The 15,355-nt window shown below is 35.7% G+C and overlaps 1 protein-coding gene across 1 annotated transcript in view; it reads right to left on the bottom strand.

Annotated features, from left to right (window-relative positions):
- Positions 1 to 15,355, bottom strand: part of ATP8A1 (ATPase phospholipid transporting 8A1) — a 110,840-nt gene that overhangs the window by 54,118 nt on the left and 41,367 nt on the right. Inside the window, 5 exon segments of the mRNA XM_075752232.1 lie at positions 3,358 to 3,422; positions 4,709 to 4,847; positions 6,769 to 6,908; positions 10,543 to 10,627; positions 11,671 to 11,740. Coding sequence (XP_075608347.1) covers positions 3,358 to 3,422; positions 4,709 to 4,847; positions 6,769 to 6,908; positions 10,543 to 10,627; positions 11,671 to 11,740 — 499 coding nt within the window.

Below are 15,355 nucleotides of genomic sequence, written 5' to 3'. Positions count from 1 at the left end.
CACTTACCCCCACTGTAAAACTGTCATATTTAAAATTCCTCTGTGGGCTTACATGTAGTTCTATGCTGAAATTCCAATTTCTTAAATTAAAAGCAGTATCAGAACATCCTTATTTGCTTCTACACCATTTCCATTAAATATTTCTCAGTGAAACTGAATGGTAATCAGACTATTTTCTACTGTTATTAATTAAATGCACAATTAAAAGAATAAAGCTGTGTTATGATTTCTGTCTATGATTGACAGTACTATACTGAAATTTAGCAGTCCATTAAGTTAACATGAAGGCAAAATAAAACCCAGTGGTTCTTTTAGACAACTGTAAGAACTTACTAACAAAACCACAGTTTGTGAAGCTAAGCAGATGTTCACAGGAAAGAACAGAGCCTCGAAATAGGTGATGTTGAAAAGTCTTTCCAGTTTTACCCCAGCCAATGCTAACTGGAGAGTGGGATTTGGGGTATTTTAATTCCATAAATAAGGGTATTGGTTCATACAAGAGAGGATCTTCTATTTCAGCATATTCTTTTTAAATTCAGTTCACAGGGCTGGGATACAATCTAAACAATATTTTTTTAGTCTAACTTCCTCTTGCATGCTAAGGTCATAATAATGACCAAATTGAGGAGGTATTTGTTTTGTTAAATCTGTTTTACATGTCTTAGGGACAGAGAACTCTGCCTGTCCCTAAAAAGATTAGAGCTGAGCTAGCTCCTTTTTAGAAGGCGGCACTGGTATGCAACCAGACCAAGAGAAGCCAACCTTCCTAACGCCTATGAACATATCAACACCTTTATATAGCTAAGAGGCTATACCCATACCTTGCAGAGCCAAGGAGGAGAGGACTCCTGCTATGGCGCAACTTTTCTCCAAGATCCTAAACACACAGGTCCCACTATACTGGGATTTTTTTTTCTTCAAGGTTTCATGGCTGCTCAGTTCCTCCTGTGCTGAGGGAACTAGGTTGTCCAGCAGCCCTCATGGGAGCACAGTTCCCCCGCAAGGTAAGGGACAGAGTCCCGGTACGAGAGATGGATCTACACTGCTCAAAAGCCAAAGTTTCAGCTATATTCCTTAACAGACAATATTCTAAGTATTACAGCCTCTTGCCAGCTGCTGTTGGTACGCAGAAAGGAAAAAGGAATTGCATCCACCCTTGCAGCTGCACTGACGTAACGTTCTCCAATCACAGCAGTCCACCCCTGTCTCCATTTCCACTCCTCCATCAGAATTTTCAAGGCCATTTTTGGCTCAACCAGTTGCACTAGAAATGGAGACTGACATCTGATTTCAACCACACTGGCAAGCAAAAGGTAAGACACAATGTATACATTAATCAAACAGTGAAATGCACACCTTCAAACAAGGCAGAACACTTTTAATGGAGTCTCTTGTTAAAATATTGGCACAGAGCTAATTAATTATTACGTTTTGAACTGCCTCTTGCCCTCAAACTGTCCAATTACTGCATCTATCTGCTGTCAAAAAAACCACTATTTATGTTATCACCACAGACAGATTTGCAAGCAACCAGTTTGCATACGCAATTTCAGCTGCGATACGCTATCTCCATCCCCACGTACTCTGAATGTACTTCGTGCATGTAGGGAATGGATCTCTCAATCTCTACACAATCTAGACACTTCATTTGGAAATACGGAGTTCAGTGCAGTTATGTCAGATACTATACATATTTTTAAACTGTATTTACATACATTTCTTTTTAAAATATATTGCTTAATATATACTTACTCAACTTTTCAACCATTACACTAGAAGTGATTAATGTGCAATGCATTTTTACTGAGTTTTCATTGGACTCCTTGTAGCAGTTAAATAAAACTACCTCACTTTATTTCATAACTTATGAAGAAGTATACAAAGTAGTCAATCTTCTGCACTTCAAATCTATTAAGTATTGCAGTAACTCTGAAATTCAGCAGTCTTTGCACACCATCTAAATATAGGACAGGAGTTCTCACTTGCATTGGTTAATTTTTACTCAGAGATTAGTTGAGGAGTGAAAAACTCAAAAGCAAAGTTAAGGGCTTGAACCAAAAACTTTTGCTGTTTTTTCAACAAACAACAATCCCCATCTTTCTGAAGCTATCCAATAAACTAAACAAAGAAAATTGCCTCTCCATTAATATAATGGCTACTTGTGTTAAAAGTTGCTTCCTATATCAGACTCTGGTTCCAGACATTAATCAACAGCTTCTGCTTGTCGTGTGTTTGGGATTTTATTTTAACTTTTATCAGCAAAAATATGCTGCTTAAAAACAATTTATATTTGAAGTACAGTCATCACGATTAAATTCATACTAATGTTGAAACTGTGTTATTCTAAATGGGCCAAAACATTTAAAAAGGTACTTATTAAAAAAAAAAAAGTACTAAGTATTTTAATTCATGTTATAGCCTACTCCTACATGCTACCATTGAATCCTTCAGTTAACGCACTCCCTCTCAGCTGCTGATTCTCATACTTTCTTTTCACTTTTCTGTTCCTTTCTCTCCCTAACTCCTATCTCGAGCAACCTGACCACAATATAGAGTAAGGTAAACATCATTTCAGGGTTTTCTCCTGAAGCCTTCTGGACAGCGAGTTTTCCCACTGAGGGAATTCTTCCACTTCCAAGTTCACTTAAGGCTCCCTTAGAGGGTGGTAACAAGAGTTATGTTTTTTCCCCTTGTGGGATTTTTCACTTAATATTGCATTCCTACCTCATCTAACAAATCTCTTCTCTACAAAGCACTGTATATTTGCAAGTTGACAGTTTTAACCCTTACTTGTCCTTCAACATCCTATTACAGTTTCAGCTGTTTAACCACACAATAACAATTAATTTTTTGGCAGATCTGAAGTATTCTGTAAGAAGCAGTATTAGAAAGGAACTTAGGATTAGTTTGTTTGGGCATGGCTAGGTGCTACTAGAAGCATATGAAGCTCCTGGCATTGTGCCTGCATGGATGGAGTCATTTCACTACATCGAATTTGTTTGCTCATCACTCTGAATTTCATTTGTGTAGTAGCTACACTGTAGTTTTGGAAGCTGTAGATGAAGTTTCTAGTTATTCAGTAACAGTTTATCACAAAGACCATGTGGTCTTCCAAGTATGCAATACCAAAATTAACTGAGAAGATTATAAAAACAAACAAAAAAGCACACCCCCCTCCAACAAACAAACAGAAACAAAAACCTCCACCCAACAGTGGTTTTAGCAGAATTTTCTGTGTTTGTTCAGATAAATAGATGCTCCAAGTTATTTTTTCAGGTCACGTCCACTATGATGTCTGGATATCTTAAGCAATAAAATAATGTTTCATTAACTGAAAACTTTGCAGGTTTTACTTACATCAAGAGAGCCTTCGTTTATAACAATAAGTCCCATGTTCTTTCTCAAAAGTTTACAGGAGTGACCTGTTAAAAACATTTTTGTTTTCAAAATATTTTTCTACAAAATCCATTATAACATAACAAAACAATTTTTTTTCCTGTAAGAGAGCTACAGACAGAATTAAAAATAAGACCCCCTCAGCTGAAATTAATGGTAAAAAAATTATACCATATTCTATAAAAATTAGACACAGGTACTAAGTCAGAACAGTCAGAATTTTCCTTGCTGCAACTTAACAACTGTTGCGTTTTATTCAGAGAGGTGCTTGGCAGGATGACAATAAACATCTTTACAGGGAGTTACAGAAAACAGCAAACAGATCTCCCTTAGCATTGCAAATTTTTGGAATGCAACTTGCATTTCATACAAAATTTGCCTATATACATGTTCCTGTTCTTTTCTTTTATTCTTTGATGCTTTAAACAGAAGGTATGCTGTGTGCTAATTACAAGGGCTGCCTAGACAAACGTTTATCACCATTCTTAATAAAGTGAAAATTCTGATATTATCTGTATTGCCTCAAACCCAAAGGTGCTAATGAAAATAACCTTAGATCAACTGTATCATGTGCAAACAAAAAGTTCTTTAAAATTAAAAATAATACTTGTAATAAAAAGGATCCATATGACCAAAGTAATGCTTTATTTTGGGCACATATCTAGGTTACTGCAGAAGTGCTGATACACTCACATGCAAAGAATATTAAATCTTAAATGCATCTTTCATAAATTACTATTTAAAAATACAGATTTATCACTTTTGAAATTAGTTAATTTATTATTCTTTTTCTTCCTCCTTAATAATAAAAAGCAATGAATAAAAAGAAACCTCTGATTGATGGTAAAGTTTATAGTACTTTAATCCACAATCTATATTATTTTGCTTTTGGTTAAGATTATGGTCCCTACCAGATTTCTTGGAAAGAAGGAAAAATACAGGAGGGAAAATAAGAATACTTACATTTTCTTAATATCATTCCCTCTCACTGTCAAATACCAAACAATGTGTTCTTTTTAATTCATTTTAGTTGCTACCAAAAAGCACAAATGCCTTTTTTTTTTAAATCCTCCTCTATATAACAACATGATTGTTTTTCTTGCTCTTACTATTTTAACAGAGGAAGAATCCACCATTACCCACTCTCCCCCTACCAGTGACTGAAAAATAAGTTAACATTTAAATTCTGGAATGATGTATGATATTATTATTTTTACAAGATACCTTTCTGTTCTGAAAGCAATTTTACTCTAGCGACTTCTATCATTGCTAAATCTGTAACAAAGCCATCAAATAAATGCAAATGTAATACCAATGTTAATAGCAGTCTCTTGTTTGTCCCCAGTAAGTATCCAAATTTTTATGTCTGCTTTCATGAGTGTCTCTATGGTTTCAGGCACTTTGTCTTGTAGTTTATCTTCAATTGCTGTTGCTCCAAGCAGCTGAAGATTCTGTGAACATAAAATATTCAGTACATGCAGTTTTTTCAGTTTAAATTCAGTTTTAATGTTCCCATTTCTATTGTTTAACTCGCCATATTTACGACAAGATAACTGCTCTCTAAATTCGTTAACCAGATTTGGCATCAACTAATAAAGATCTTCCAGTTTATTCCTATGAGCTTTAAGTTAAATATCTACGTGGCCTGATAAACTGCACAGTGTGACCACTAAAACTTCACCCAACTATTCACAAGCTCAGTAGCTTGTTCAGCAACAGCTACCTTTTCCTGAGGGTCACCCTTCTGATTTGAAGACTTAAGGAGTGCTATTATTTGTCTTCTCTCATTTGTAACAACTTCTCTTCACCTTGTAAAAAAAACCCCAAATCCATCAATTCCGCTTAATCTTAAAACTGTAATCTTGATTATGTTCGCTTTTAACTTCCCATGCAGCAAACTTATATGGTTTTTGGGAATACAGCTATTTTTATACTTCATATTTCTGTACTTTTAAAATTAGCTAAAGCCCTGATAATGACACCATTGTAACACTAATAGTGGGCAATCCTGGTTGCAGCATGGCCTGCATACTACATGCTGAGAAAGTACTTCTGCATTACAGAAATTTGTAATGGTAGCAGGGTTGCCATGGTGTTAACAAATGTATATAGATTTAAGACTGTCTTGTGCATGTCTAGATAAACTGCTCACCTTTGCAACCCAAAGTCCCAGGAGTGACTGAAGCTATACACCCTCACTCTTCTCTCTTGTGAATTAAACCCTGCAGTTTTTTTGAGGCTCTTAATTTTAAGCAATTTCATCAATGTAATCTCTCTTGTCCTTTCCAAGGATAAAAAACAAACCAAGAACTCCCCCAAAATATCAAGTATCCAAACTTCAAGCAATATTGGTGTCATGAATTCTTTTTGCTTATACATTTAAGAGCCGTGGGAGCCTTTTTTGTTGAGTGAAATCTAACTGCATGCTTGGCTACTTCAGCAGCAGCATTGCCAGAAACTCGAGGGAAGTGATTATGGTTCTGCTCTTTGGGAGGCTGCATCTGGGTATTACCTCCCTTTCTGGGCCTTCAGTACAAGGGAGATGATTGACAAAGTTGAGCAAGTCCAGTGGAGAGACACAAAAATAGCCTGAGGCTTAGAGCACACTGTATTAGGAATAGCTGAGGAAGCAGGACACATTTACAATGGGGAAAAAAAATAAGGCTAAGGGAGGGATTCCATGGCTGCCTTCTGCTAACTGAAGAGGGCTTGCAGAGAAGCCATTTTCCTCTAAGGGATGCACAGTGAAAGGGCAAGAGGCAAATGTCACATTCTGCAGCAACAGAAATTTTAATTCAGAAAAAAGGGAAAAAAGAACAGTTGATCACTAAAAAAATAAAAAAGAAAAAAAAAATTGCCTACTGAGCTGGGAAAATTCCCTCCTTGCAGATGCTCAAAACTTCATCAAAGTGCTGGGGAAGCAAAATTAGCCCTGCTTTGAGCAGGGATTTGTGTCTAGATGACCTCCAACCTTAACTACTCTATGGTTCTAAGATCACTATACATCAAAGCAGATGATGTTTGCCTGTTGTTAAACTTTTTTTTTTTTTTAAAAACACAACAGAGAACACTGAAAAAAAGCTTTCCAGTAGTTCATCTCAAAATCAATAGTCTCTGGCAAGGTAGCTACGCACTGCAAGAACTTGGTCAAATTAATCTTTCCTTCATTTTGATCATCTAAACTGCAAGGACTACATGACACAACTGTCAGTATATTGCTAGATTCTTTTCTGTCTAAGCATTATACCTCAATAATGATTCAGATTTCATGTTACAGAAAGCAAGGACATTAACTAGGAAGCCACTCTCCTCACCCCCCAAAAAAACCCAAACCAACCAAAAAAAAAAATCAACCAAGAAAGTGACACATACTTTTTCAATTAGTTCATAGCTCTCCTCAAGTTTGAGTGCTCTGTTCTGTATCGCTGTAGAAGCACGGTGATAGACGTCTAACCACTCTTGATAATCACTTTCTGAAATCTCAGCCACAGCAAAACACAGTGTTCTTAAGCCTAAAGAGAAAGCAGATAGTTAAGTACAATTCAGTATTTGTTAGTCCCTTCCTTCACATGCCTGCAATGAGTAACTACTAAAAGTTGATTTTATTCTGTATTTTATGTATGCTTATGCTGACTTTCAACTAACTGCTGCATATCTTGAAGGACTTTTTAAAATATATATAAAGTAAAAGTGATCCAAATAGCAATTTATTCAACAAAGTAACTCTTTCAAGGTAGTTGAATGTAATGCACATGATGTACTTCAGGGGGAAAAAAAAAAAAAAAAAAGAAAAAGAAATTTTAGACAAGATTCGACTTACCTTAAACTGTAACCAAAACATGAAGCAATCCCAAATTACATTTGCTGAACAGGTATAAACATCAGATTTTTAGGAACATTAAAACTGTAAGATTGAATTATACTTCTGAACAAATATTTTGTAAACTTAAATGTTGCTATGCTGGGAAGCAATAAAGTTAAAATATATCAGCATAAAGTTACAACTACCCTCTTCTTCACCCCTCCTCAATATCCTTATGAAATTCTCAGCTGAAGTTTGAAATTTACCATCTAGAAGCTGACTTTGAATCCACTCAGATTTTATTTTCCCATCTCACAGATTCTTTCAGCTTTCAAAATTCTTAAAATAAAATCTTTGTGTACAGGCAACATTTGGAGATTTTACTTAATCTTTGAGCTGGTTATACTTAAGAAATTTCTTCCTTCAGCAGAAACCTGAATTGAGACCTACAGTGAGAATTTGAGACTGCAAGATTACAAGAAACATCTAATTTTTTGACAACACACATTTACATTCAATTTAAGTAGCTAGGTGTTAATGTCCTAACAGTTCATTTTCATGTATTATGAAATTCTTAGATTTCTAGAGCATGAAATTGGCATAACTCTTTATATATTGAGAAGAGCATTGCTCTAGCCAAATGATATCTTAGGAAGCCACAAATATGCAGGCAGGTAGATTTAGTGGGGGGATAGGCAGGACCAATGTAGTTAGTGCCTTTGGCCTGTCCTCTAGGAGCACCATAACCACGGATGGCTAAATGCAATCTTTATTTCTTCACAGGTTTCTGTTGTCTACTGGTCAGCATCAGCAGCAATTTTGAAATAATCAAGAGGCTAGGTATGAAATAACACATATGTGTCTTAGATGTAAGACAGTAGTTTAATACATTCAGGATGAAAACCATGTGTAATTCTAGTATCTTGACAAGTGAACAGCATTAGAAACACAGCTTCTCACCATCTAGACCTAAAAAAATAACTTAAGGCTAAGAAATCAACTGGGTGTTGGTTTTTTTTTTTTCTTTCTCTCCATGTAATAAGGATATGCTAGCAAGGTCCAAAGCAATAAAAATGAGGTGAGGGGGAAGAAAGGAATTTATGACTGACTAATAGTAATAATATTTCCACAATTCTTTCAAAATATTTTATGCAGATGACAGAATGAAGAAATCAGGAATATCAGCAAACAAGTTTTTCAAAGCATTTTCTTTTTATTTTTAAATCAGAACCTAATTATTTCTTCTATTTTTAATTAAAAAAAAATATTGTGGAAACCAAAATATCATTAAGTCTGCTTCTTAACAGACTGGAACAACACCAGAGGAAAATTATTCACTTTCTCTGTTTATCTAAGCAGGCATTAACACTCAAGCTTAATAAATGTTTAAATATAAATGCCAGCCATGCTAACCACTTCATTTTTGAACAACACACCAAGAGCATGCAGCAAATGCCAAGGACATACTGTACTGCCGCATGAAAGGATATACATGAGAAACTTTGCAAAGTCATTGGCTGCAATTTAAATCTGATGCAAAAATAAATACAAATTTCTTTAATTGATTCCAGAGAGAGATGTATTTAATTTTTTTTAAAAAGATTGAATTTTATGCTTTTGAAAGGTTAGCAATTCATTCTTCTGAACAGTAAATCTTTTCATCTGTTGAAAAGAAGGGTACAAGTAGTACATGAACAAACTTCTTAACACTAACACGTATGTACAGTGGTTTTAAAGTGGAATTTTTCACTTTTTATGTTGATTCGTTCAATCCAACCTCACTGCTAAGGAAAAAATTATATCAGAGAACTGTAATTAAGAATTGGATTGAAATTTTCATATCAGTTCACACAGGATAGCAGATATTGATCTATTTTTACCTTTTCTGTAATCAAATATAGGGCCTTATGACCCAAACTAACTTCACATCTAAGTAACTTTTCCTTGACTGATCCTGATTAGGCCTTTAAAACTGGCCAATCAGCTCATAAAACTAGATTCACGAGCTCAAAGGGTGTATTTGAGGCTTCATGTTGTACCATCAAATTGGTTTGGTTTTAGTTCTGGTTTCAACTTTATTGTACAATTTATTATAATTTTGATACTCTACTATTATTTAAGGCTAACCAAATGCTTCCTGCAGAAATCCTGATATGGAAATCTAACAACACAAACAGATCTGTGGCTTGCTTCTGCTGTCACTGACAGAATCAAGAGACTGAAGGTGCTGCCTGTGTCACTAATTAAAATGCTAAATTCCATTATAAACCAAAAGAGAAAAATTAGAGAAGTCATAAGTAAAACACACAGAAAAAGGATCTTTACTGACACATGAAGATTTGGCCAGATATCAGTTATCAAAATGTAAGGACTGTATTTTAGAAGGAAAATATTTTAATAAAGCTTGCTTTCCAGTGTAAGCTTATTTCTTACCACACGTTAAAGAGAATTTTAATGTTCTAGTAACAGTGTATTAAAAAAAGAGGTAAAAAAATTGCAGTTCAGATCCCATAACTATTATAATTCTGCTTCCAACTACTTTCTCCCAACTCATCGATAAATTAAAACACTGATACCTCACAGTATAACTCCATAATCCTTTACTGAGATACCAGAAAGCGGGCGTGACATGGAAGACCTAGGAACTCTGCTGGAAGAACTTACATGAAAGCAGAAACCTTTCTACAGTTTGCTTTCCTGCTCACGTCTATACTGTGGAATCCACTACTATTTAATAACTAACTGGAGGTTTCTATCAATCATGTTAATTTCACAGTCTTTTAAATTTTACTTACTATTCCTACTTCATGAACCCTCATGGAGGCATTCCCCACCTTCAGCAACTGCTTTGTAAGAGTGATTGTTAAAACAGCAGAGATACCGAAACACACCATATGGAAAGCTAGCACTCACAACTCCCCTTACTCTGACTGGTGATAGAAATAATACAGCATAAAGCTACCTTAAAAGCACTATACTAGCCAGTTCCAAGCATCTTCGCTTTGGCTACTTCTTCCTGCGTGCCACCCCTACAGCACTCATCGTGTGTGGGACATGAAAGTGATGATGGGAAATGAGATCTTCACAGACACAACCAGCGTGCAATGTGTTTGCTCTCTGGAAAAATAGATTTTGTTTAAAAGATTCCACTGTGTACTTTTTTTTTTAAGCGTAAACTTATTACTGAAAGTTCTCAGAAAAAGGAAGATCTTTTTTAGAAGGCTTTAGTAAAAATAATTTTCAAACTTAATGTAAAACATTACAGCACCATATAACTGCAAAACTGAAAAACTGAGCACTAACTGAATTTCATATTTAGTTTTATATTAAATAGTATCACCCACCTTCTGTAGCAAACTGCTCTAGATGTTTTAAGGTGATTTCTTTGTATTTTGAACTTTCAGCAAGACGGTCATAAATTACAGTATCCTACAAAACAAATAAAATGAACTCAGAACAATTTAATAGAAAAATGAGGGGTTTTTTGTGTAGACAATATAAATCATGTAGGAAATGGCAGAAAAATATGTAGTACTGTATTAATTTATTTCAGCATAAAAAATGAATAGAAGTAATTTTATTTCAGAGGAAGGCAAACAGGACATTCCAAATTATCAGATTCTCTAAATTTACAAATTCCGCTATGATGTAGTTGTTCTCTCCTACACTTTTGCTGTTATTTCCTTTCATTTTGAAAAGCACTGCATTCTCCTTTGGCTTGCCATGTGAATTCTTTTGATTTCCTAAAATGCTGTCTTCCTCTTTAACCTTAAACTCACAAGGTAAAATTAGGGTTTTGTAACTGCGATTCTCAGGTTTTTGTAGCCAGCTTGATATACAGAATACTGACAACAGCTTCTTCTCTCTACTTGACAAGATACAGAATGGACATTTATATTCAATCAAATTATTATTATTTTTTTTTTAAGCATTGATTTGCATCCCCCTCAAACTTGACTTAAGGTACAGAACAAGAACTAATGAGCAACTCTGCCATTCCCAGATACATTAGGACTAAGATATCTTCCCATAGATCCTGCTTTCAGGAAAATTGACTTCTGGCATAACATCAATGGTAGGTTAAAATTCCCATCTAGTCACTTATGCTAGATTACTATTTCTACCTAGTGATTCATGCTCAGCAAGTAACTAATAGATTAAATCATGCATTCATCCATTTTCTTGGAGTATAGAAGGAAGCAATTATTAAGAAGCATAAAGGTATTAGTCCAGTACAAAGAATAGGATGAACAGGTCTGTCATACCCTCATAGGCAGTTAGTACCCAAAGACATTAATTAGTTCATCACATTAAACAGCTACATGGTGAAATGATGTAAATTTAAAAAGGCATCAACATTCCTTCCCCCACATTTTTCAATGCTTTGACTGCAGTTATAACAACCTTTTTGCTTTTATATTTGTATTGGCAGCATGTGTTCTCTGACAGAGTGAAAACAGAATAAAACTCACAGCTCCTTTGCAGTAGAGTCTTAACTTTCCCGATGGTGTGCGAACTATCACTGACATTCTCTTCCTAGTGCTGAAAGAGAAATAAATGCCCTATATAAGGTGGTTCGTAAATATAAATATTTATCAAATTTTACCTAGGAATATCAATATATATCTTATATAAGAGAAAGAAAAAGAAGAAAGGACAACCTATTCTGAATTACGTTCTCAGCTGACAGGGACGGAAAACCAGTTTCACTGTCTAATAATTAGTGAATGCTGTTTTTCCGTGCATACTCCTGTAGGTCTTTGTCCCGTAAAAACAAATTTGAGAATCTTCACCATCACCTGAATACTGTCTACTGATCACAAAAAGCATCTTAAAGCACAGCACTTGTGACCAATATCATAAAGAGGTATTACTTCACGGACAATTTCAGCTTTTTCTCCTTCCCAGCCAGAGTCTCTTGTACACTGTACTCTGTTGCAATTCTACTGCTGTCATCCCAGAGTTTCATTTGTCACGCCAAGTTTTAAGTATGCTAAGAACTGGAAAGGGGCTCGTCTCATTTTAACTGCTCTCTGCCTCTCAGTTGTTAATGAGATCTAAGTATTTTTCTTTCCATCCTCATGACTGAGGTAGGAATTGGAGGGAAGCACGGAGAAGACTGTCACTTTTTGCTTTCTCTCTTTCCTTTGAGGTCCTTCAACAAGCATACTTTAGATTCAAGATCATGCCCAGTCAAAACATGTAGTTATACCATAATACCTTCAAACTTCAACTTTTAAAATAAATCCACAGAAACTATTCAGGGAACAAAACATGTTTCTCATACAATAGTTCACAGTAAAATACACAAAAGAGATTGAAGTAAATGGTCCTTTTACAATTTTGGTTACTGTTGGAACTGGATCCCATTTATAGATCAAATAGTATTATTGTATGAATGGTTCCTGAAGTTCAGACTGCTGTGGAAAACATCCTGTAAGTGCAATGTATGGAGATAGGTTGAGGAAAGAATGTTATAATTACTGGTGAAGTAAGTAACTGAATAGTATCTTCAAGGAAATATTTTCCTATTCCATCAGGGCGTGCACTTTCCTTCAAGTACAGACAACTGAACAGCAATATTAAATTACATTTCTACTGTGAATATTGCACAAGGGAGCATAAAAAGGCATTAACTGCTGCAACTCTTTCTCCATTTCATCTCCAATCCAAAAACCCTCAGGTAAGCAGAACTCCAAAAACCCTTAGACAGTGTCCAGCTGAGGATCTGTGGAGAAATTCAGATCACCCAAAATGTACTTCTTCAAGACTTCAGCAAGTCTTAGATCCGCTTTGATTCCTGGAAAGATTATCTAGTCTACTGCTACTTAAATTCATTACACTTGCCTGAATGCTCAGTTAAGGAACTGTGGAGAATTACATTAATTTAGGGGTTGTATAAACAATAATTTTATATATATGCTCTTGAGTAAAAACTCAGCAGTTTTCTACTTGTCTTGTAACACCAGAAGATTGGAATCCTGAAGTTCTGCATACAGCTGCCTATCAATCTACCAAAGATGTATCGGAGAATGACCAACGTTTTCTTGTAGCATTCTGAAACTTTAGCTATGAAGACAGATATTGAATCTTGACTGACACACATTTTCTTAGTAAAACTGCAATAAAGCTAATGAGCAGGACTTACTGTCAAAGACTTTCTAACTTTTTATGAGCCTTTTCATTGCAGCAAGTTTTGTCTCCTTTACTTGGTGAAATACAGAAAACCACAAAATTGCACTAAACAAATAACTGTCAGTGTGAAAGCGTTTTTTTGTTTGTTTGTTTGTTTTGTTTTCTTCACGGTAGGAGTCATGTGAGCAGCCATAAAGGCAACCCGGTTATAAGGGCAAGAATACTGAACAGAAGATGTCTGCTGAAATACTGACAACAGAGAAAATGCCTGCCAGCCTGGGAACCAGAAACATCCTTGAGAAGCACACCTGGCACCTCTGAAGTACAGCTTGGTACCTAGAAACCACTAATAAGTGCAAACCAAGGAACTGTAACTACAACTTATTGTCTGGAAAGGTGAAAAAGCCTGGAAAAGAGAGAAAATGTCCTGAGAAAGTAGGAACTGGCAACTGCTATTGGTTGTTCTAGGTGAAAGAACAGGAAAACAGTCTGGAAAAATAAAAATTGGTCTGAGAGAAAAGACAACAGCATCATCTATTGGCTGTCCCAGGTGAAAAACAGACATCACCAGCATCTATTGACTGCTCTGGGTGGTGGGGTCCTATGCCCCCTTATGTCTCTGCTATATAAAAATCACTCACTCCCAACATGGAGCCTCTCTCTGAGAATTCCCCTTGCATGAATTTTTCTGAGATCTCCTAGCTAAGTTATTGGACCATCACCAGAACACCTGGCTGACTCCAGACTCTCACTCTTCCAAGTGAGACTTTGATTGTCATCCACTTTGAGGCCCCTCTCCTGGGAGTGGTTTGGTGAGCACTGTACCTGTATTATATTTTCAATAACATATATGTGTGTGTATGCACATATAGGTAACTGATTTTAAGTTTATTTCTTCACTAGTGATACTTTAGTAGCAACTTGTAACATATGGAAATATATACTTGCTGCTACTATTGATTGCTGCTACTACTAAAATAGAAAAGGATTTTATTACTCATGATTATATTTGCTTTACTAATAGTAATTTGTAGTAATCTGTAATAAAGAAATTCAGAAAAATAAAACCTCCATGTCCTTGTGTGTTATGGAATCCTGCAAACCTACTACGTGATCTCTATACAACTGCAAGGTGGGTAACCCTCTGGGTCATGACAAGGAGGCAAAATAGCTGGTAATTCCCATGAAAATGCCATGGGATTACAGAAAGACAGAAGCATGTTAAGGAGACAGAAATACCTCCCTCAGTCCCAAGATTTGCCACTTCCAGAATCTGCGAACGCAGATGTAGCTCTTGATGGACCCTGTCTCAGGTTTAAGATGAAAATTTCTTCACAGTATAAGCACACAACCACAGAAAACAAACACTGCTACAGAGGTTTTGGTACCTCCTGTCAGCCACACATTCTTTTTCTACAATTAGAAGTATCAATTTTCAGTTACAACACAAGATCAGTATATTACGGACCTCTCTGAATGATGGATAAGAGATAAGGTCTCAAACACTCCAGAAGAGCCTTCTGTCTGCCCGTACAATATTCAAGGCAATGTGGAGGATTACTTATAAAACTGATATGACAGGGGACTAGTCAAGCTATTGCTGTATTTCAAGTAAATACATCAGCATTCTAAATAAAAAATATTTAGTTTTAGACAAGAAAGCTTTACTCTGTAACTATCACAGACTGTTTCTGCTAGACTGTGGAGATATGCCCCAGGGATGCAGGTGAAAATCAGTCATTAAATCAATAAATGGTATACACTCCAGATATTGAGAAACTATTCCTACATCTATACTCAATACTTGACAGTGAAATTAATTCTGGTGATAAAAATTCAATTAATTCCTCTACAAACCAAGCAGGTACAAGTCAAACCCTCATTCACCACTAGCACTGCTAGTAAGGACACGCTGATGCAAGGACTGATTTGCAATTTGTGCTCTGATACTGGACATTGCTTATGCTTAACTGAAACAAAGAATAACACACTCAAAATCATGCTCATCTTTGCAACTTGCCC

Source organism: Balearica regulorum, chromosome 4, assembly GCF_011004875.1.
Source record: "Balearica regulorum gibbericeps isolate bBalReg1 chromosome 4, bBalReg1.pri, whole genome shotgun sequence".
Classification (NCBI taxonomy): Eukaryota; Metazoa; Chordata; class Aves; order Gruiformes; family Gruidae; genus Balearica; species Balearica regulorum.
Note: the sequence above shows the minus strand (reverse complement) of the source record. Positions and strands in the feature narration are given on the sequence as shown.